The sequence below is a fragment of the Rattus norvegicus genome, chromosome 7, assembly GCF_036323735.1.
Source record: "Rattus norvegicus strain BN/NHsdMcwi chromosome 7, GRCr8, whole genome shotgun sequence".
Lineage (NCBI taxonomy): Eukaryota > Metazoa > Chordata > Mammalia > Rodentia > Muridae > Rattus > Rattus norvegicus.
The window spans coordinates 65,559,971-65,582,699 of record NC_086025.1 but is presented as its reverse complement, the minus strand read 5'-3'; the positions used below and the strand labels follow the sequence as shown (position 1 = coordinate 65,582,699).

The 22,729-nt window shown below is 48.1% G+C and overlaps 1 protein-coding gene across 1 annotated transcript; it reads left to right on the top strand.

Moving 5' to 3' along the window:
- The first annotated feature begins 8,081 nt into the window (after nucleotides 1-8,081).
- Rdh7 (retinol dehydrogenase 7) lies at nucleotides 8,082-21,441 on the top strand. Its single transcript, NM_133543.3, has 4 exons — nucleotides 8,082-8,479; nucleotides 10,381-10,639; nucleotides 20,493-20,656; nucleotides 21,111-21,441. Exons 1-4 carry the CDS (start codon nucleotides 8,167-8,169, stop codon nucleotides 21,326-21,328), a joined length of 954 nt encoding a protein of 317 aa, NP_598227.3. The 5' UTR covers nucleotides 8,082-8,166; the 3' UTR covers nucleotides 21,329-21,441.
- Nucleotides 21,442-22,729: the final 1,288 nt, after the last annotated feature.

The following is a 22,729-nucleotide window of genomic DNA, read 5'->3' as shown; positions in this document are numbered from 1 at the left end:
ACAGAGGGACATCACTCCCAGGCAACCCCCCAGCTGATCTCCTAGGCTTGGCAATGGACGACTGAAAAGGCCCAAGATCTCCTGACCCGATCACGGCCATCACCAGCGGGGAGCCCTGGGTAGCCATCATAGTATGTGGGTGGTCCATCTCCCTCCTCTTGGATACTGGGGCCACTTACTCAGTCCTGATGGAGTTTGGGGGACTCACTTCCCCCTCTCATTTTTCTATTGTTGGGGTAGGAGGACAACCTTACTTTCCTCACCAGGCCCCACCACTTAGCTGCATTTTCATGGGTGCGCCTCTCACATATTCCTTTTTGGCAGTGCCAACATGCCCTGTCCCCTTATTGGGAAGGGATCTTCTAGCTAAGTTGGGAGCCTCTATTTCCTTTGCTCCTCCCATTCACCTAAACCCAAGCTCGCCAGCAGCCCCTCTGCTCCTTCTTCTAGCCAGCCAACCTACTCACACTAACATGTTGCTTCCTTTCCCAGCCTCTCACATAGACCTCTGGGTCTGGGGTGTCCAGAACCCCTCTGTTGCTAAACATCAGTCTCCTGTTGTTGTCCACTTACTGGATTCTACCAGGTACATAGCCCAAGCTCAATACCCTCTCCTTCTCCAGAGCTTCAGGGGACTTAAGCCCTCTGGCCTTCCTTTGCCCTACCTCTTTCCCCTTTAACACCCCTATACTAGCAGTTAAGAAGCCTAATGGAACCTATTGCCTGGTTCAAGACCTCAGGCGCATCAATTCTGCAGTGGTTCCTATCCATCCTGTCATGGTCAACCCTTACACACTTCCTTCCACTATGTCCTCGGGAACTTCCCATTTCTCAGTCCTAGATCTCAAGGATGCATTTTCCTCTATCCCTCTAGATGCCCAGTCACAGAACATATTTGCCTTTCCCTGGACAGATCCTGACACCCCCTTCTCTGCCCAACTTACCTGGACTGTTCTACCTCAGGATTTCAAGACAGCCCATCCTGGATTCTGATTCTTACGGTCTCTCCCTAAATCTAAGATTGTACATTATGTAGATGATATTTTTCTCTGTAGCCCTTCTCTAAAAATTAGCCAAGCTGACACCTCTGCTCTTCTAAATTTCCTTTCCAGTTCCTCAACATCTACACAGATTCTAAATTTCCTTCCTTTCCCATCCTGGATTCTGATTCTTACGGTCTCTCCCTAAATCTAAGATTGTACATTATGTAGATGATATTTTTCTCTGTAGCCCTTCTCTAAAAATTAGCCAAGCTGACACCTCTGCTCTTCTAATTTTCCTTTCCAGTTCCTCAACATCTACACAGATTCTAAATTTCCTTCCTTTTCCCTCCTTTCTCTCTCCTCACATGAAGCAGCATTAGGCCCCACTCACGAACCTCTTCTCAAACTTGTTACCAAGGCTCCAACAGGCTCTCCTTAAGGCCCCAGCTTTACATCTCCCTGACCTGACTGATCCTTTTTCCCTCTATGTAACTGAAAAAGAAGGATTTGCCCTTGGAGTCCTAGGTCTCCTCTTTTGCACCTATAGCACACCTACCTATCAAAAAAAAAAATAGAACTATTCGGGGATGGGCACCCTGTATTTGTACCTTAGCAGCTGCTGAACTCCTTATTCTAAAGTTGTAAAAACTAATGTTTGGGTTGCCTATAACAGTTTTCTCTTCTCATAACATGTCACAGTTCCTAACTTACAAAGGCTTACAGAGTCTACCTCCCTCCAAGTTTCTTTCTCTTCAGGTAGCACTAATAGAAGACTTCACACTCACCTTCCAACTAAGCCTGCTTCTTAATATTTCCAATCTTCTTCCTCAACCAAATACTAGCCACTCCCTATATCACCCCTGCACTGAAACCTCGTTCTACACACACACACACACACACATACACACACACACACACACACAGAGAGAGAGAGAGAGAGAGAGAGAGAGAGAGAGAGAGAGAGAGAGAGAGAGGAGGGCACATTGCCTCAGGCCATCTAAACCTGGTATACAGATGGTAGCTCCTTTATACACGACAGGGACAGAAAAGCTGGCTATGCTATAGTGTCAGACACAGGGGTGGTTGAGGCACAGGCCCTCCCTGCCCATACCACCAATCAACAGGCTGAACTAACAGCCCTTACCCCGTGCCTTTCAACTGGCACAGGGATAATCCCTCAACATCTACACAGATTCCAGATATGCTTTCCATATCCTACTGTCCCACGCTGCTATGTGGAAGGAGGGTGGTGTACTTAAGACTTAAAAAGGATCAGTAATTAATACAAACCAAATTATGGCCATGCTAAAGGGCTCCCTTCTCCCCACAGCTATTGGGATTGTCCACTGCAGATCCTTCCAGACAGATGACTCCATTGTCTCCAAGGGAAACAACCAAACCAACCAGGCAGCTAGAGCTGCTACCCTTAAGAGCTTCGACTTGGCTCACCCTCCCCAGGACATAATTACACTGCAACCCACATCCCCACTCACTCCCTGACACTCATCAAATTCTGTCCAACCTTCACCAGATCTTTCCTCCTAATGCTGGGTGTTGTCTTATTTTGTTAAGACCCACCTACAGCCTAGTCCTGAGGACCTACATCTCTTAAAGTTTATCACTGCCTCTTGCAAAATCTGTCAGATGTCAGACTCCAACTCCAGGTATCGCAACACCCCTTTTCCTACCATCAGGTTAGAGGTTCTCTTCCTGGAACTGACTGGCAACTTGACTTTACCCACATGCCCACTGTCAAATGTGCCAAGTACTTCCTGGTCTTTGTAGACACCTTCTCAGGGTGAGTGGAGTCATTTCCCACAACTAACAAAAGGGCTCAGACAGTCTCTGATCTCCTCCTCCTCCTCCGAGAGATCATCCTCCGACTTGGCGTCCTAACCTCCCTCCAGTCAGACAATGGTGCTGAATTTATCTCCCAAATCTCTCAAATTCTAAGGCCCTAGACATCCCCTGGCATTTTCACATTCCCTTCAGGTATGTTAGAAAGAACCAAGCACTTCCTAAAAACCACTCTTGTCAAGCTGTCACAGGAACTTTACCTCGATTTGGTAAAGCTACTACCGCTGGCTCTTTTCAGGCTATGAGCTCTCCCCAAGCAACCTCTTCTCATTTCACCCTTTGAACTCATGTATAGATGCCTGGTCCTAACTCCTGGTGTTTCACCGAAATGCTCTCCCATCCCAGACCATCTACTCACCCCATTACTTTGCCATCTCTGCTCTCTCCTATGGAACTTTGCTGACCACCATCTACCTCAGCCACACACTGTCCCTTGTCTACCGCCTATCAACATTGGAGACCAAGTTCTTCTATTCCCTCCAGATGATCAGCCCTCACCCCTCTCTCCTAAATGGCAGGGCCCCTTTTAAGGTAATTCTCAGGACAATGTATAGCTGCTAAACTTGAGGGACTTTCTCATTGGATCCACCTGTTTCACCTCAAACCTTTCATCCCTCCACCTAAAATTTCTCCATACAGGCCAACCCAAACAGGACCATGCTCTGTTAAGCTCCAGAAGATGCCAAGACCACCTACCTTGTCCCCAATCCCAGAAAATGAGACTCCACTCTGGCAGCTGAGCGAGACCCCACTGGATTAGACATGGGCTTCTCATCCTCCCCCTGCTGTTTGTTTCCATCCAGGGTAGCCCGTACATCTGGAGATTTGAGGTTCAAGAAACCCCCACAGATAACAATCTTTCCAAATAGGGTCAGGAAACTGCTCCATAGCCGGATGCCAGGAGCCGGTCCAAATTGCTGTCATCCCTGTATCTCTTATCCCATCTAAATATTCTGATTTCTTTGCTTGCTTTCTCTTTGACCAGACTAAAGATGATTGTAAAAGATGACCAGACGAATATGGGGCCTGCTCCTATTGGTCTTTTCAGATACATATGCTAGGATCACGAACCAATCACTTCTTCTATCAACAACGCAAGACACTCTTTTTCTACATAAAAGACCCATGGAATCCCAAGTGGGAGACAAGAGTTGTTGGTAAGCTCTACCATAAAAATCAGGCAGGTCCCCAATAAATACTATCTGCATCCAGAGAAAATATGTCTCAATTGCCCAACCTCTAGATATTGGAAAAGTGGGGGAAGTAATCAAACACTCCTCTGTGGTCCTTACCTCCTTGACATTACCCCTCATAAATGGCACTATCTTGTCATTTTACCCTTTGTTTCAGACCTTGACCTTAGCATACCTAAATGTCATCCTACCTGGTTGCTTTAAAGATTGCTGGCTATGTGCACTCCTGGAACTCGCTTGCAATTACCACTTACAGCCTCTCCAGTGATCCTGCCAAGTAACCTTACCTCAGCTTTTGTCAGCTTCCCTGACTCTGATGTCGCCATGACTCCATATCTTTCCTCTATCCCTCTTTTTGACATAGAAAACTGTTTTAAGACCTCCGGAACACGTTCTGTAGGAATGCTGAGCTCCTAGACTACAATAAAACCACAAACCTTGATACCTCATCTCTGCCACAATGCCCTGCAGTCCAAAACATGTCAATCCTTCCTGTCTCTCAGGTATATCATTGCCTACCCGCCAGGTGGCCAAGAGTTTGCACATTGGTGCTCCTTCTCCCTGAACTCAGAGTAATCCAGGGAACCGAGCCCCTGCCAATCCCAGTTGCAGATATGACAGCTGCCCAGCATAAGTTCTGTTCGTGCCACTCTTGGTCTCTGTGGGAATAGCCATAGGTGCTCGCACTGGGATTGCAAGGATAACGACTTCTGTGACCCAATATAATGAGTTCACTTATGATATTAACAAAGGTTTTCAAAATATGTCTGAAACATGCTTACCATCCAGAAACAGATTGATTCTTTAGCAGCAAAGGTGCTTCAGAACCGACGGGGTCTGGATGTGGTCTTTGCCTGTTCCTCCAAGACGAATGCTGTTTCTACATCAACCAATCCCGGATAGTGAGAAATAAAATCCAGGAGCTTCAATCAGACATGCAGAATTTCAAGGAACGTGAGGCCTCCAATTCCCAGAGTTTTGAAACCCTATATGGAAGTGGATGCTCCTTTCATAACTCCTTTCCTAGTCTTCTTCCTGGAGTTACTATTCGCTCCCTGCCTCATTAATCTCGTTTCTATATCCCTTCAACACCAAATACAAAATATTTCTAACCAAACTATTAATCAGTTACTGTTACAGGATTACCAGCCACTGTCCATGGAGGAGCCTGATGCAAATGTTTACCAAGTGGACCCCGATGGTGAAAGTCAGCTACAGCCTGAGAGTGATGATGTCCCCAGACAGCAGGAAGCAGTTTAAGACACACAATGCCCCTATTCCCCTTTCACCGTCAGCTCCCCCCGTCCCCTTTTTTCTTCTCTTTATGGTAAGAAAAAGGGAGGTATGTTGGTATCTGGCTTTACAATCAGGAACTGGATTTACAATTGGAGATTATCTCCAAATCCAACAATGACGGTGACATCACCCATAGGTGACAGGGACAGGCATATCTGTTGCCATGGCCATTGCCATACATTCCCAGAGTCCCAGAGTCCACCTGGCCCCCGTCCCACCTCTACCTGCGAGTGATTACGTCACAGCCTAAATAAAAGGCAGAGCCTTCCTGACCTTCACCCCCTTTCTCTCTTTTCTTTTCCCTTTCATCTCCATTTCCCCCTTGCCCCTTTCCCCCACAATAGACCTGGAAATGTACTGGTGTGGTGTGGTCTGTCTGGATGCGAGCTGTGATTCTAACACAACAAAACAGGATGCAGGAGTTACTTTTCTACTGGTGTTATAAAACTCCATGAACAAGAAAACTCACTCTGAGAAGCATTTAATTGGGCGTAGGATCGGTGGGTTAGAGTCTATGATGCTGAGTGCAGGCATGGAGGCAGTCAGCTGCTGCAGCAGGAGAGCTCACAGCTGAAGGAAGCAAGAGACAGAGCTGACTTGAGTAGAGGGAGTCTTTAGTTACCTCGGAGCCCATTCCCAGTGTCACACCTCCTCCAACAAAGCCACACCTCCCAATCCTTCCCAAAGTGCCTCAGACCCAGGACCAAGCTTTCAAACATCTGATGGCCAATTCTCATTCAAACGAACGCAGAGCAGGAGGATCAGGAGAAGGAACTGGACCAAGGAAACAAGGCATGAAGAGGAGAAGCTACAGAAGTAGCAGAGGGGACCTGAGGAGGAACCTGTGCAAGATCAGGATGGGGTGGGAATGAGCAGGTGCAAGCAGGGTGAGAATTAAGGACAGAAGTGGGAGCAGCTTCCTACCCATCGTAGCTGCTTGTGTTATGAATGCTGATTGGGTCGCCCCAAAAACAGATAAAACAGATTGCACGAGACGGTCTGCAAGTTGTTTCAGGGAACCTGCCTCCAATCAATTCTAACTGGTAAATAAAGATGCCAGCAGCCAACAGCTGGGTAGAAGAGAGAGAGGCAGGGTTTTAGCTTTCCCAGGCTTGGGACCTCGAGGAAGGAGTGAGGGGTTGGCCGTGCTTTAGGAGAATGTGGAGAGGGGAGAGACATCAGCCTGAGGACAGGAGAGAAGAGCAGAGCTGCCATGCAAGGGGCCAAGAGAACACGTCCCAGAAGGCTGCTCAACTGGGTCTAGAGCAGCCAATATGGAACACAGAAATTGGTAAGTAGTAACTCGTAATTAGATTCTAGTAGCATGGAGGGCAGGCAGCTGCCCAGCTACTGTGCTGCATATTGAACATACAATCTTTTAGCTGTGTGTGCCTTTCATTCGGAAACATAAACCATCAAGGTGGGAAGCAACTCTGCACTTGGGTTTATTACTACAATCCACCTTTTTCTTCCATTAATTAATTAAAATTAATTAATGTACATCCCAATCACTGCCCCACTTCTAATGCATCCCTCACACAGTCCCTCTCTCCATCCTCCCAATCCCTCCTCCTCTGAGAAGGTGAAGGCCCCCCTTGGGTATCTCCCCACCCTGGCACATCAAGTCTTTTCAGGACATGAAAGCAACAAGACTACTTTGATCCATGCAAGCTGGGTTAGAAAGTGGTGAGCAATCTATGTGCAGGGGACCTACATTGGTTGGTGTTTCAGTCTCTTACAGCCCCCAAGGGACCAGGTTAATTGACTCTGTTGGTTGTCCTACAGAGTTTCTAACCCCTCTGGGGCCATCGATCCTTCCCCCAACTCTTTCATAAGAGTCCCCAAGCTCGGGGTTGGGGATTTAGCTCAGCGGAAGAGCGCTTGCCTAGCGAGCCCAAGGCCCTGGGTTCGGTCCCCAGCTCCGAAAAAAAAAAAGAAAAAAAAAAAAAAGAGTCCCCAAGCTCTGTCCAATGTTTGGCTGTGGGTGTCTGCATCTGCTTCAGTCAGCTTCAACCTACATTTTACACGGCCCAGGATCACCTATACAGGGGTGATCACATAGGGGGTTGGTCCTTCCTCTATCAATCAAGAAAATGGCCCCACAGATGACTTGCCTACCCTACAGACAATCCAATGAAAGCATTTCCTCAGGTGAGGTTCTTCCCAATTGATCTTTACTTGTGTTGGTTAACAAGAACAAACAACAGTAACACCTAACAGGGAGAGCCTCTTGTGGGGAAAGTCGTTTCCTCTCCACATCAACTCCATGAGTCATCATGTGTCTGGGGTCCCGGCCCCATCACCTTGTGTTCTTTTGAGGGCAGCCTTCCATGTTTCAGGCCAGCCCTGCTACCTTCCCAGAAGCTGCTGTATTAGGAGGGCACCAGCTCTCCTTGTTCTCTCCTGTAAGTTGTCCTGAGTACAAGTACAGGTCATCAGTAGTTTCTCATTATGTTCACAACGTCCTGATTTGTGGCTTCAGAGTGCAAGATGCACAGACACCAGGCGAGCCTGGGACTGGACCACGGACCTTTGAAATGAAACACACATGTATTCCTACATGAGTCCAGAAGCAAAGATCATAAGGGGATTGACCTGTGTTATTGAACAGTCAGTGGTGTTTTCTTTGGCAGTGAGATAGATAGCCAAAGGGCATTATATATCTTCTGATCAAAAGCAGGTCAAAGACCAGGGAAGTGAGGCATTAATAATCATTAGGATTGCACAGGAATGCACATCAGAAGGCTGGAGTCCCTGAAGCCTACACCATCCTGCGTGAGCAGATGCCCGTCTCATTTTGACTCAGAGTCTGTCCCTCTGCTTGTCTTCTACAAGCCATGTGGCTCTACCTGCTGGCACTGGTGGGCCTGTGGAACCTCCTGCGCTTGTTCAGGGAGAGGAAGGTGGTGAGCCATCTCCAAGACAAGTATGTCTTCATCACGGGCTGTGACTCAGGCTTTGGGAACCTGCTGGCCAGACAGCTGGACAGGAGAGGCATGAGGGTGCTGGCTGCATGTCTGACTGAGAAGGGAGCCGAGCAGCTGAGGAGCAAGACATCGGACAGGCTGGAGACAGTGATCCTTGATGTCACCAAGACAGAGAGTATTGTGGCAGCCACTCAGTGGGTGAAGGAGCGAGTTGGGAACAGAGGTACCATTGAGATTCCTGTCTGTGTTGTTGGTTTGTCTCCCTGTTTGAAGGGCGTTCCCCATCGAACTCCCTGCCCGGATCCCTAATGGGCTCTGGGGGTCCTGAAGTAGCAACCCAGCACATCACCTGAGCATGCTCTCTTCTCCCCAGCCCCTACCTCCTGTCTCCCAAGTGCTCTGGCCTCGGTAGGAAGGTGCCCTGATGAGGACTCACCCTCTCACATCCCTGTCTGCGCCCTGTTACCTTTTCTATGCAGAAAATCTAGATTGCTGGATGCTGGGTGCCAGGTTAGAGCAGGGTACCTTCTGAAGCAGAGGATGCGACTTGGCCGTGGACTGTGTGTGCAGGATACCTGGAGCCAGCCTGGGGTGGTTCTCCTGAGCCAACAGCATACCTGCTCTTAACCAGTCAGCTGCGTCCTCTGTGAAGGGAGACATGATTGTTCTGGGTACAGAGCAGGTCAGACCAGCTTAAAGACTGACTTGGGAGACTAAATTCTAGGAAGGGGGTTGCTCTTCTCTGAATAGTCTAGTAGTGGGGGAAGAAAGCGTGGTTTAAAGAAATCTAAGAATAAATTGAAAACATGGTCATTGTTCCAAATACTGGGGAACATTAAGTTAAAACAAAAAGTACCCTAAGTTCTCACTAACCTGACATAAAGCCTATAAACATTTTGATTCTATACAGAGTTAAAATATGTGAATTCTCATTTGAAAAAATGATCAATTTTACTACTTCAAGAACATTTCTTTAAATAATGATATTCAGCGATTTAGGAACAGCCCTTAACAAACCTTTTAGAATTTAAATGAATCTTAGGACTGCGTCTAGATAGGTATCCTTGGCACATTCTTCCTTCTTTTCTTTCATTATTATTACTTTTGGTAAAAGTGTCTCCCCCGTCAACCTGGCCTTGGATTTTGCAAGTATCTCAGGAAAGTTGTTCAATATATTTTTAAAACTTTTATTTTAATTTTTGGTAATTTCATACACAAATACAGTGCATCTGTGTTACACCCACCCGTCCCTGCCTTCTCCCCAACCCCGCCTTCTCCCCAGCCTTGCGTTCTCCCTAGCCCGGCCTTCTCTTCAGCCCCACCTTCTCCCCAGCCCCGCCTTCTTCCTAGCCCTGCCTTCTCTTCAGTCCCGCCTTCTCCCCAACCTCGCCCCCTTCCCAGCCCCGCCTTCTCCCTAGCCCCGCCTTCTCTTCAACCCCACCTTCTCCCCAGCCCCGCCTTCTCCTCAGCCTCGCCTTCTCCCCAACCCCGCCTTCTCCTGTCTAGTTCCTCCATCACCTTTCTCTCACACCCTTCTCCCAACTTCTGTCTTCTTTTTAAAACATAATGCATCATGTTTAAACCACTCAGTGTTGATGCCGAGCCTGCCAAGGCCAACTTTCTTCAAAGCACAAATGCAGCATGGCTTTCTAAAATCTTCTCCAACCAGGACCTTTGGTTCTTTTGTCTTAAATTCCACTAGAATATTAGCTTTTCCTTTCACCTTTTATCCTCCCTCCCCGTTTTCCTTTGTCTTTTCCTCTGCTCCCTCATCTGCAAGGATATTATTAATCTGAAAGATGTGAACCTACTTTCCATGTGTCCAGTTTAACAGAGGCATAACACAACTTGGACCTACATTCTTGCTATTAGCAAATGTGAGGTGGGTGATTGTAGGTTCTCGGGTAGTGAGCCACCCTGTTAAAAATCAAAAGAAGAGGAAGGTATCTGTGCTCTGTGAGCCATTTCTTCCGGGCTGGGAAGCACCAACCCTGTTGACAATATGTTGTTGTTTGTCGTCTACTCGCCATCAAATGCATGCCTGAATGATCTCCCTAGCCTGGTGGAATGTGACTTTTAGTCAAAACTAGACCCATGATTCTTTCTTCTTCCCACTGTTTCTAGGACTCTGGGGCCTGGTCAACAATGCTGGCATCTCTGTCCCCATGGGTCCCAATGAGTGGATGAGAAAAAAGGACTTTGCAAGTGTGCTGGATGTGAACCTGTTGGGCGTCATCGAGGTGACTCTGAACATGCTGCCCTTAGTAAGGAAGGCAAGGGGCCGCGTGGTCAACATCGCCAGCACCATGGGCCGAATGTCTCTCCTTGGTGGTGGTTACTGCATCTCCAAGTATGGTGTAGAGGCCTTCTCAGACTCCCTCAGGTATTAGATGGTTATGAGGTCCCATGGGAACCCTTCAGTGAGGTATTTTATTTTAATTGCAACCTTTGAGTGAAAGACTCTCAGCGAGAATCTTCCCTCAGGAGGGAGATCCTCAAGCCCCAATGACCAGTCCGAGTCCACAGGCTGCAATGTGCAAGAGGATTTTTATTGATCAGGAAACACAGGTATCTGTGGGCGTCCCAGTCAATTCGGAAGACTGGCGCGCCTAGCAGAACCAGGGTAGGCTTTTTATAGTATTTTGGGGAGCAGAAGCAGGCTTACAGAAGCAGATGCATGGTTACAGGGATGTGATTGGTGGAATAAATGAAACATACATGTACATTACCTATTTTGGCTATAATCATAACAATGAGTTAGCAAAAAGTACATGGTGGTCAGGGCTTCCGGGGGGTCAGGGACTTTTTCTTTTTCCTGCCAGGTGGCCCATGGAGCAGTGCCCATAATTTAGTCTGGTTTCTGCATTTTGTTTTCTTTTCTGGTCTGTTTCGTCTAAATGATGGGTCAGCTTGTCCCACATATCTAAAAACTTACTTTTTACTTCTATAGTTGAGGGCCTTGTGCTTGTACAATTCCCTTTCTGGGAGAGGGTCTTTCATTCCCCCATTTTCTTTTTGTCCTTGAGTGGAATCTTTCACTCATTCATTGAGTCATTTAAGGTACTTCAGTCGGTTGTTGTTCTACTAATTGGTACTGTTGTCTTAACACAAAAGTTTGAATAACTGAAAGCCTATCTTTTATGAACTGTACTAATTTGTTTAGGATGCAGGGTCCAAATAGGAGAATCAGGAGAAGGATTATCAAAGGTCCCATCAAAGTTGATAGCAGGGTAGCAAACCATGGGGATCGATTAAACCACCCTTCAAACCATCCCTGCTGGGACTCAGACATCCTTTGCCTATGTGCTAAACGCTCACGGAGTTTGGCCATATTGTCCTTTACTATCCCAGTATGGTCAGCATAAAAGCAGCATTCTTCCTTTAGAGCAGCGCATAATCCACCTTCTCGGAGGAACATCATATCAAGCCCCCTTCTGTTCTGTAAGACCACCTCTGACAGAGATGTCAAAGACTTTTCTAAAGCACTTATAGATTCTTCGATTGCTTTCAAATCTGCATTCATAGCTGCTTGTAATTGACGGAAGTGGCCTGTCTCTATAAGGGCAGTCGTTCCTGTCCCTATCCCTGCAGCTACTCCTCCAAAGGTAATTCCTCCTATCAACAGGGCTAAAGTTAGAGTGATGGGCTCTCTCTTAATCCGTGGATGTTCCTCAAAATAAGAATACACATACTCAGGCTCATGATAGATGACTTTGGGCCAAATCTCTGTCAGTACACAATAATCAGATGTTTGATTTAAAATAATGGCTGAAATGCACGAAGTTAGTCCAGTATTACAGGCCCAATAAGTGCCTGGTGGGGCAGCCAAATAATATTTCCCAGTGGGAGCTTTTCTTGTGACATTGCAGAGTGCCTGATGAGTGGGTGGCACGGTTCCTATACAGAGCCCCTGTCCTGTGACCTCGGGCAGTGTCAATCTATGGTTGAGACTAGCAGAACATCTCTCTGGGGCTATAGTCTGGTTGGTGTAATTGCCTAAAACTGCTACTCCTTCATAGTAAGGTGGGCTGGAGACTAGACATAGCCAGCACTCTTGAGTTCTAAATGGATCTGAATAATTGAGAGTTAGATATGCACTCTTTACTAGATTAAGTAGCCGATCCCCTGTACCTGGGGCGTGAGTGGTCGGAGCGGCAGAATCTCTACTTGTGAAGGAGTGGGTTACTAGAGGGGTTTGAGTGAATCTAGGCAAATGGGCTGGAGCCGGAAGTAAGGGGGTTCTTTGATCCTTTAGGACTAGATTAGGTCCTACGGCTGGGGCAATTCGCTCTCGAACCAGTTGGAGAGAAAACAACAGGCCCGGATGGGTCTGCCCAGGGGTATTGAGGCGGAGACCCCACCGTACCCCAGATTTCCAATCATGTTTCTTTCCTGCCTCAGTGAACCTCATTTGGATGTTGGATTCCCCAGCTAAGCCAGTAAAAGTCACGAGATCTCCCCCTTTAGCTTTCCAGGGTCCATTAGTATGAGTCTCACACCCCCATTTAGCACAGTAAAAGGTTTCTGGCCCCCCACATTGGGCGGTCCTTTTCCCTCCCGGACAGACATACCAACTAGAATGTCGGCAAGGGGGGTAAGAATTGCGGGGAGATTTCGCAGTACGTCCCCATGAATCTTTTGCCAACTGACATAAATCAAAGGTTAGAGTAGGCCACCAGGTGCCTGGAGAGTGAGCACCGTTGGCTAACACCTGTGTCCACCCCGTCTCCAGGTTGCCTATAACCCAAGAAAGGTTGACAACCTGGTGAGGGCTTGGTTGTCCAGCAACCCCCTCCCTCCAGCACAAGCTCAGGGTGATTAGTGTCAGGAGTGTACGCGTGTGAGTCGCAGCTTTAAGGGGTTCCGGGTGCGTTGGGCTCTCCATGTCTGCTGTGCGGTGGCTTCCTCCGGTTGGGCTGCCTTGACGTGTGAAGAGTGGATCCACGCAGCAATTCCGTCCACCTTCAGGGCGGTTGGCGTCGTCAGGAGGACAGTGTAGGGTCCTTTCCACCGGGGCTCAAGATTCTTAATCTGGTGTCTGCGTACCCATACGAGGTCTCCCACCTGGAACGGGTGTGGCACAGTCGGCTGATCAAGTCTGTCCCGGTATGCCGCAGCTAGAGGTCTCCAGATGTCTCTTTGCACGAGCTGCAAAGCTTGTAGATGGGTTTCCAGGGAAGGGCTATTAGCAAGATTAGCAATATTGGAATTAAAGAAATCAATAAATGGGGGTGGTGCCCCATATACTATCTCAAAAGGAGTCAACCCATAAGAGCCCGGTGTGTTCCGGGCCCTGTAAAGAACTAAGGGGAGGAGGGAAACCCAATCCTTTGTGCCAGTTGCAAGCGTAAGTTTGGATAAAGTCTCCTTAATTGTTCTATTCATACGCTCTACCTGTCCTGAACTCTGGGGTCTGTATGCACAATGTAGTTTCCAATCAATCCCCAGTAATTTGGCCACCAACTGACTTACCCGGGAAACGAAAGCGGGCCCGTTGTCCGATCCCAGGACTTGCGGCATACCATACCTGGGAAAAATCTCTTCAAGAAGTTTCTTGGTGACTACCTTTGCAGTCTCATGTTTGGTGGGAAAGGCCTCGACCCATCCTGAAAATGTATCCACAAACACCAGCAGATATCTGTAACCATACATGCCTGGTCTGATTTCAGTAAAATCAATCTCCCAATGGATGCCAGGACGATGCCCCCTGGGACGAGTCCCAATACCATTTTTCACCTTCCCTGGGTTCACTTGGGCACAAGCTTTACAGTTTTCAGTCGCTTCTCGCAAGGCCTGACCCTGTCCCAAAAGGTAAAGACCTACTTCCTCTCGCTCCAGGAGAGTTCTCATCTTCTTGATTCCCAGGTGAGTTAGTTTATGTAAATAAGATATTAATTCAAAAGTCAATTTTGTAGGCATGACAATCTTTTCTTTATAGACCCATCTTTTTAGTCGAGGAGAGTATACTGCCCCCATTTTCTTAGGAGGTTTATGTCCTCTGAATCATATGGCCATGGGGAAACTTGCTCATGGTCATCTGCACTGACCAGAGTCAGGATCTGTCCTTTCTCCGCAGCCTTTCGAGCCGAAGCGTCGGCCAGCCGGTTTCCCCGGGCTTCTGGACTCTGTCCTTTCTGGTGCCCTGGACAATGTATGATACTCAGTCCTTTTGGTAGGAATAGAGCCCTCAAGAGAGCTAAGATTTCAGCCTTATTTTTGATCTCTCTTCCTTCTGATGTAAGTAATCCCCGTCTCCGGTAGATTTCACCATGAATATGTGCGGTAGCAAATGCATAACGGCTGTCAGTATATACATTTAGTCTCTTACCTTCTGCCATCTTAAGAGCCTGTGTCAAGGCAATGAGCTCGGCTCGTTGAGCGGAGGTACCTGCAGGTAAGGCACTTGCCCAGATTACCTCATCTTCGGTGGTGATGGCAGCTCCGGCCCTCCGCTCCCCATCCGCAACATAACTGCAGCCATCCGTATACCAGGTGTAGTCAGCATTCGGAAGAGGCTGGTCCATTAGATCTGGTCTGGTTCCATGTGTTTCTGCTAAGATCTGCAGGCAGTCATGTGGCTCAGCTCCTTCTGGTAAGGGGAGTAGGGTAGCCGGATTCAAAGCCACTACTGGACCAAACTGGACCTTCTCCGTGTTTAATGAGTCATGCGGGAATTAGAGAGCCATTGGTCAGGAGGTTGTTTTATCAGGGCCTCTACCGCATGAGGTGCCAAAATAGTCAGAGGCTGTCCTAGGGTCAGTTTATTAGCATCCTTAATCAGGAGTGCAATTGCTGCTACCATCCTCAGGCAAGGTGGCCATCCTGAAGCAACGGGGTCTAACTTCTTTGATAAATAGGCCACTGGCCGCTTCCAGGGCCCTAGTCTTTGTGTAAGAACTCCTTTTGCATAGCCTTTCTTCTCATCTACAAACAGCTCGAAAGGCTTGGTAACATCTGGGAGGCCAAGGGCAGGGGAGGACAATAAGGCACGCTTGATGTTGTCAAAAGCCTCTTGTTGTTGTGACCCCCATTGGAACAATGTCCCTTGTTTAGTAAGCGGGTATAGGGGAGCAGCCATCTCGGCGTAACCCGGGATCCAGAGGCGGCAGAATCCTGCCGTGCCTAAGAACTCCCTCAGCTGACGGGGGCTTTTTGGAACCGGGATGCCAGCCACAGTCTGTTTTCGAGCTGAGGTTAACCACCTCTGTCCATCTCTCAGCTGATATCCCAGATAAGTGACTTGAGTTTGACATATTTGGGCCTTTTTCGCTGAGGCCCTATAGCCCAGGCGCCCCAGAGTCTGTAGGAGGGATTCTGTCCCCAAACGGCATGCCCTCTCAGTGGCACCTGCCAAAAGCAGGTCATCAACATATTGCAGGAGTATAAGAGAGGGGTACTGGACTCGAAAATCAGCCAAATCTCGATGTAAAGCTTCATCAAACAGAGTGGGACTATTTTTAAATCCCTGGGGCAGTCTAGTCCAAGTCAATTGACCCGAAAGTCCCAAATCTGGATCTTTCCATTCAAAAGCAAATAAAGGTTGGCTTTCCGGGCTGAGCCGGAGACAAAAGAAAGCATCTTTCAGGTCCAAAACCGTATACCAAGTATGTGTGGGGGGCAGAGTACTGAGTAAGTTGTAAGGGTTTGGGACAGTCGGATGGATGTCTTCTACCCTTTTATTGACCTCCCTTAAATCTTGTACTGGCCGGTAATCTCCAGTTCCTGGCTTTTTGACAGGTAGCAAGGGCGTATTCCATGGCGACCGGCAAGGGACTAAAATGCCCTGGTCTAGAAGCCTTCTAATATGTGGTCTTATTCCCTGGTAGGCCTCCTGTGACATGGGATACTGCTTTATAGAAACTGGAACTGCCGTGGCCTTTAGTTGAATAATCAAAGGAGGCTGCTGAAGCGCTAGTCCCATTCCCCCAGTCTCTGCCCATGCTAGTGGGAACTTCGTGACCCAAGAGTCTATTTCTGTAGTTTGTGGCTTGTCATGTCCCGGTTCATATAATCTATATTCGTCCTCTAATTGAAGGGTCAAAACTTGGAGAGGGGTCCCCTGGGGACCAGTTATCCGGGCCCCTCCTTCTTCAAAATGAATTTGTGCTTTTAGTTTAGCGAGCAAGTCACGGCCCAGTAGAGGGTATGGACAATCCGGAACATGTAGAAAAGAATGAGTCACCTTACCAGTAGCCAGCTGAACCCGGCGGTCTGTTGTCCATCGATATGTCTTGCCACCAGTGGCTCCTTGTACCCAGGCTGTACGGTCACTGAGCTGTCCATGAGCCCGGGTGAGGACTGAATGTTGAGCTCCAGTGTCCACTAGAAAGGTAACGGGCTGCCCCCCTACTTCAAGAGTTATCCTGGGCTCAGGGGGGGGCTCCTGGCCCTGACCTCCCTAATCTTCATCTAGGGTCAAAAGGGAGGTCTCTGGCTTCTTCCGGGGTCCACGGGAGTTCTTAGGGTTCTTAGGGCAATCTCGGGCCCAATGTCCTTTCTCCTTGCAGTAAGCGCACCGATCCTTGTCCAGCTTCAGCCCCTTTCGATTTCCCTTCCTGTCTCCCTTCCTTCCCTGACTCTGAACTACGGCGGCCAAAATCCGATTCAGCTCCTTGCTCCTCTTTTTCTCCCTCTCATCTTTCTCCCTACGTAATCTTTCCTCCTTCTCTTCTTGGGTCTCTCTCTTATTAAAAATCCTTTCTGCTTCCTTAAGCAAGTCCTGCAGTGTATAACCCTGTAGGTTTTCTAACCTCTGTAACTTAGCCCTGATATCTGGCGCAGCCTGCCAGATAAAGGACATAGAAACACTCGTCATCTGCCCTGGGTCATCTGGATCATAGGGTGTGTACATGCGATAGGCCTCTTTTAGTCTTTCTAAGAAAGCTGAGGGGGTCTCATCGGCCCCCTGTAATACCTGCTTCACCTGAGCCAAATTGGTTGGGCGCCGGGCAGCCCCTCGGAGACCCGCTAAAAGCAACTGGCGGTAAAGGCGTAGGTGTCCCCTACCATCAACCGTGTTGAAGTCCCAGTTTGGCCTTGTGAGTGGAAATGCATCATCAAGTGCATCAGGCAGTTGAGTAGGACGCCCATCATCTCCCAGGACATGCTTCCTGGCTTCCAGAAACACCCTCTGTTTCTCCTCCGAAGTCAAAAGGGCCTGTAAAAGCTGCTGACAATCATCCCCAGTGGGCTGATGTGTAAGTAAAACAGATTCTATTAATTCAGTAAGGGCCACTGGGTCCTTGGAAAAAGGGGGGTTGTGCTGCTTCCAGTTGTAAATATCGGCCGCGGAGAAAGGCCAATACTGGGTCTGCCCTCCCGTTCCCTGTCTAAGGGGAAAGGCCTGCGAAGTCGAATCCGGTACTGTTTCCCGCTTATGGCGTAGTCTCCCTGCTATTGGAGAGGATGCTGCCTCAGACTGGGGTTCAGCTTCTGGGAGGGCAGACGATCTTGCTTCTGCCTCCTGAGGTGACCTGGTAGATACAGGGTATGGAGGAGGCTCCTCAGATAAGAGATCTATAAGGGGAGAGTTAGAATCTTCCGGAAGCACCGGCTTAGGTTTAGATGTAGTTTTAGGAGATTCCTTCTTGGTCCGGACAGGAAAGAGAGAGGAAGGGGTTGAGAGAGGAGCAAGTGGGGCCGAGGGAGTAGGGGGCCAACTTAAATCTACAAATGGTTGCACCCAAGAAGGGGGCTCAAAGGCAAGGCTTTCCCAGGTGATAATGTAAGGCACCTGGTCAGGATGTCCATGTAGTCCTTTATGGAAGATCTGATCCTTGACCTGTAAAATAACAGTTTTGTTAAAAGTACTATCCACGGGCCATCCGGCTCCAAAAGTGGGCCACTCAGAAGTGCAGAGAGTCTGCCACTTCCCCTTCTTAATTTCGACCCCTTGTTCATCTGCTCGGTCCCGGACGTCCTTCCAGTGGTCGAGAGTAAGACTCAACGGCGTTGTTAAAGACTGTCCCATGTTAGTTTCAAGGTAAATTAGAGAGCAAACAAGACAAACACACCCAACAATCGAACAAGCAACAGTCAAGCGCGCCACTCGGCTATGGCACAAAATTGAAAGTAAAAAGTCGGAGGGACGCACTGAGGGTCCGGATCCCTCACCCTCCACCAAAACTACGTATCCTTCTGATACGGACTGAGCTCCGACAAATCGGGCTCCAAACACCCTTGGAACGTCTTCCAGGGCTGCGGGGGAGAAGTCTGAGCTCGTCAGCTCCTTCTCTGGTCCGCCCAAATACAAACGGTCTAGACCCAAGCCAAGTAACTAAGCATTTACAGAACAAGTCACAAAGCGAAACAAGACAAGACAAGACAAATGCTGGCCAGCTTACCTCCCGGTGGGTGGTCGGTGGTCTCTAGGCAGAGGATCTCCGATCCCGGACGAGCCCCCAACTGAAAGACTCTCAGCGAGAATCTTCCCTCAGGAGGGAGATCCTCAAGCCCCAATGACCAGTCCGAGTCCACAGGCTGCAATGTGCAAGAGGATTTTTATTGATCAGGAAACACAGGTATCTGTGGGCGTCCCAGTCAATTCGGAAGACTGGCGCGCCTAGCAGAACCAGGGTAGGCTTTTTATAGTATTTTGGGGAGCAGAAGCAGGCTTACAGAAGCAGATGCATGGTTACAGGGATGTGATTGGTGGAATAAATGAAACATACATGTACATTACCTATTTTGGCTATAATCATAACAATGAGTTAGCAAAAAGTACATGGTGGTCAGGGCTTCCGGGGGGTCAGGGACTTTTTCTTTTTCCTGCCAGGTGACCCATGGAGCAGTGCCCATAATTTAGTCTGGTTTCTGCATTTTGTTTTCTTTTCTGGTCTGTTTCGTCTAAATGATGGGTCAGCTTGTCCCACATATCTAAAAACTTACTTTTTACTTCTATAGTTGAGGGCCTTGTGCTTGTACAATTCCCTTTCTGGGAGAGGGTCTTTCAGAGAGCCCCGCACAAACAAGTTTTTTTTTTCTTTCTGGTTTGGAGGACTCTCTTACCTTCTCCTCTCTGGAGTAATGTGGTCACTTGCTGGGAAAACACTTTCCATGCTTTTGTCAGGTGACTGAGGCCTGAGTTCACTTAAACTCTTCTTGCTCTGGAGGCCTGCCCTGGCCTTGGCCATGAGGACACCTGGGGGTGTGAGTACCACACTCATCCTACCACGGGGTTCTTTATCGATCTCTGGTTTAAAGTTCACAATTCCCACATTCCGGCATGACAAAGAGATTTTTGACCCTAATAAACAAGCAAAAAAACCAAAACAAAACAAAAACAAAAACAAAAACAAAACAAAAACAAAACAAAACAAAACAAAACAAAAACCAACAGCAGCAACAACAAAAATTCTAACAACTGAGAGAGCAAAAGAGGAGAGAAAAGAGAGAGTGTGGCCAAGACTAAGAGATAATTAGTAGTAGTGACCATGTTGTTTGTCAGATTTCTAGGGGGCTTTGCAGCAGGGGTCTGAGGTAAGGGTTAAACATGAGAATAGGGCATCCTGGGTAAGAAAACATTAACAGCCTGGGTCCAGTGTGACTATTTGGAGAGTGCCTTTAGTGCTGGGTTGTGACTTCCTGGAGCAAAGAACAGGTCAGCCCTGGCAGTTGTTGGGCTGGGCAGATTGTCACAGGGTGACTTTTGGAGAGTCTGAGGGTTCTAGACAGGTTTATAAACAATACTGGTGACAGGTCACTCTGTAGGCTTTACTTTATTAGCTTATACATCATTATACAGTACACAGTATACCTCTGCATTATACCATGGTATCAAACTGAGTTAGAGTTCCTGCTAGCTGCAAGGTAAAATGGTCTCTAAATGTGGGGTACCATAACAGCTTACACAGAGTAGCCCCTGAAGATATCAGGAGGAGCCAAAAAGGAACTGGCCTAAGATTTCCTTAGACAGTAGTGGGTGAGGGTAGGGTCCAGGGATGAGGGGGAACTGAATTAGGCAAGTCTAGTAAGCCGGTGTGCTCACTATACGGGTGACCTACCTGTGTTACAGAACAGCATATCTAGATTCAGACCCGTGAGCCCCATCTGCGTGACATTGGAGTGGCATTCAAAAGCATAGAAACGACACCGTTGCCACGGGTGACATCCCCATCTGCTACACATCCCAGACCGAAAACTTCTGAACTTCTCTGCAGTGGCCCGTTGTATTGTCAATTGTATTGTTTCCCTCGAAAGACCTTCAATGTCTTTGACCTTTGACCACTGTCTTACAGGAGGGAGCTCACCTACTTTGGGGTGAAGGTGGCTATTATAGAGCCTGGTGGGTTCAAGACCAATGTCACTAATATGGAGAGGCTATCAGACAACCTGAAGAAGCTGTGGGACCAGGCCACTGAGGAGGTCAAGGAGATCTACGGCGAGAAGTTTCGGGACTCCTGTGAGTGATCTTTAGGAACCAAAAGAAAGCCTCATCCTATACCCTGAGTCTCCTCCACAATTTCAAAGTATGCTCCGGGCTATTTTTCTTCCTTGGTCCCCTTTCCTTGGGAGCCCATGGGATTCTGGTCACATAAAGAGGTTCTGGCTTCTAGAGCTCTGTTTTATCAGAACACATCATTATCTTAATGATGAAGCCAGAGAGGGAGATATCAGACCACCACTTTCCGTGAGCTCAGGAGAGAACGTCCAGCTATTCTGCCAGAGAGTTCTCTGAGTATGCATGGCTCTTCCTTGAAGCTGTTGGTTTGGGTTGTGGTCCTTTCTGAGGAACTGGGACAGGATAGACTTGGTCACGGCTTCTGAGTATGGGAGAGACATGGATTCTAAAGAAGCCCACATAACAACAGTGGTGGGATGCGGAGGCTACTGTAATAATTTCTCATCCTACACAGATATGAAAGCAATGGAGTCACTGGTGAACATGTGCTCAGGGGACCTGTCTCTGGTAACCGACTGCATGGAGCACGCCCTGACTTCCTGTCACCCTCGCACCCGGTACTCAGCTGGTTGGGATGCCAAGTTCTTCTACCTCCCCATGAGCTACCTTCCCACCTTTCTTTCGGATGCCGTAATCTACTGGGGCTCTGTAAAGCCTGCCCGAGCCCTGTGAATCTGCACATGTGTGCAGACTTGGGGAAGTAAGGCGGGTGGAGGGAGATAACAATGTGGGGTCCATTGTTCACCATACTCATTAAAATAATTCTGCTTCCGTACTACTCAAAACCAGTAAAGTTCAGAGGAAAGAGCCAAAGGATTCTGCCAAGGAGTAAGTAATACATAGGGGCTGTCAACATCCTGTGAAGTTAGGCAGCTTCTCCAGGCTTCATTGTGGCCTATGGTGAGAATTCACAGAACGGCCGAGGATGTAAACACCTGGGATGTGCTTTGGCCCCCTTCCTCCTTAGGAGATGGGTGGGCCTGGTTACACCCATGCCGCCATGTAAGACTCAAAGAATCCACTTCACCATCACCTTTCTCCGTGGTGTCAGGTGGGAGGGCCACCACCAGCACTCCGTACCCTAATCTGCATTCACAGGCTGTGGTTAGGAGGTGGTTTTACTAGTGGGATAGAATCTGGGAAAGATAGAAAACAACAACAGTTTTATTTTGTCTTAAAACCATGGCTTTCTTTGGATTCCTTTCCTTTCATAATTGAAAAGATTACTTGTGTCCTGTACTTTGAACTAGTTGAGTGGCTTGGAGCACTGAGAGACGGAGTTAGGGGAGAGGCGACTGTTCTGGGGAGGGCTAGCACAAGTGAGTTGGATTCTTACCACTGCACCGGCTAAGCTCTCCCCACTACGAAGGCAGTGGCCGTAGTTTCCCTCCCAGGATTTTGAAGTATCCTGGCTCACAGGATAAAGCAGAATGGGCATCCAGAAGGTGCCTGGGAGATACTGGCAGGACCAAGGCTCTGCAGCCTCCCTAGCCAACCATCTCAGTTTTCTGTGTACCACTCCTCATGTCCTCCGACCTCTGCTCCCCTCCTGCAGCCCCTTGGCAGGTCAGTGCCATGTCTGGATCCTGGTCTTTTATTTTCTGCTCAGTGTTTGCTGTGCTAGGTCACACAGGCTTCCCAAGACCTTGCTCTGCATGTCTGTAGATTTGTGGTGATTCTCTTAAGTAAGGGATAAGCACAGAAAACATTTCCAGGAAGTGGCAGAGTCCTGGGTTCAACCCGAAAGTGCCATTGTGAGCAATCTCTCCAGATGTTCTAGTGTCTTCCCTAAGAATAAAAGTGGGGACCATGTTATCATTAGCAAATCTGGTTTAAGTCTCAGGAATGTTATAGGATAATTGAACCTGTTTCTAGTTAAGGTATGACTCAACCCTTAGAACACACTTTAATCCCTTTGGCTGGAATATAGACATGGCCTTAGTACTCACCTTTAATGCCAAACAATGAAGGTAAAGTTAATTTGTAGAAGGAAGCAGCCATGTTTGAATGTAGGGTCTAAATGAGTGACAGACAAAGTGATAAATCAGAGAGATTTGACAGAATAGGATACGC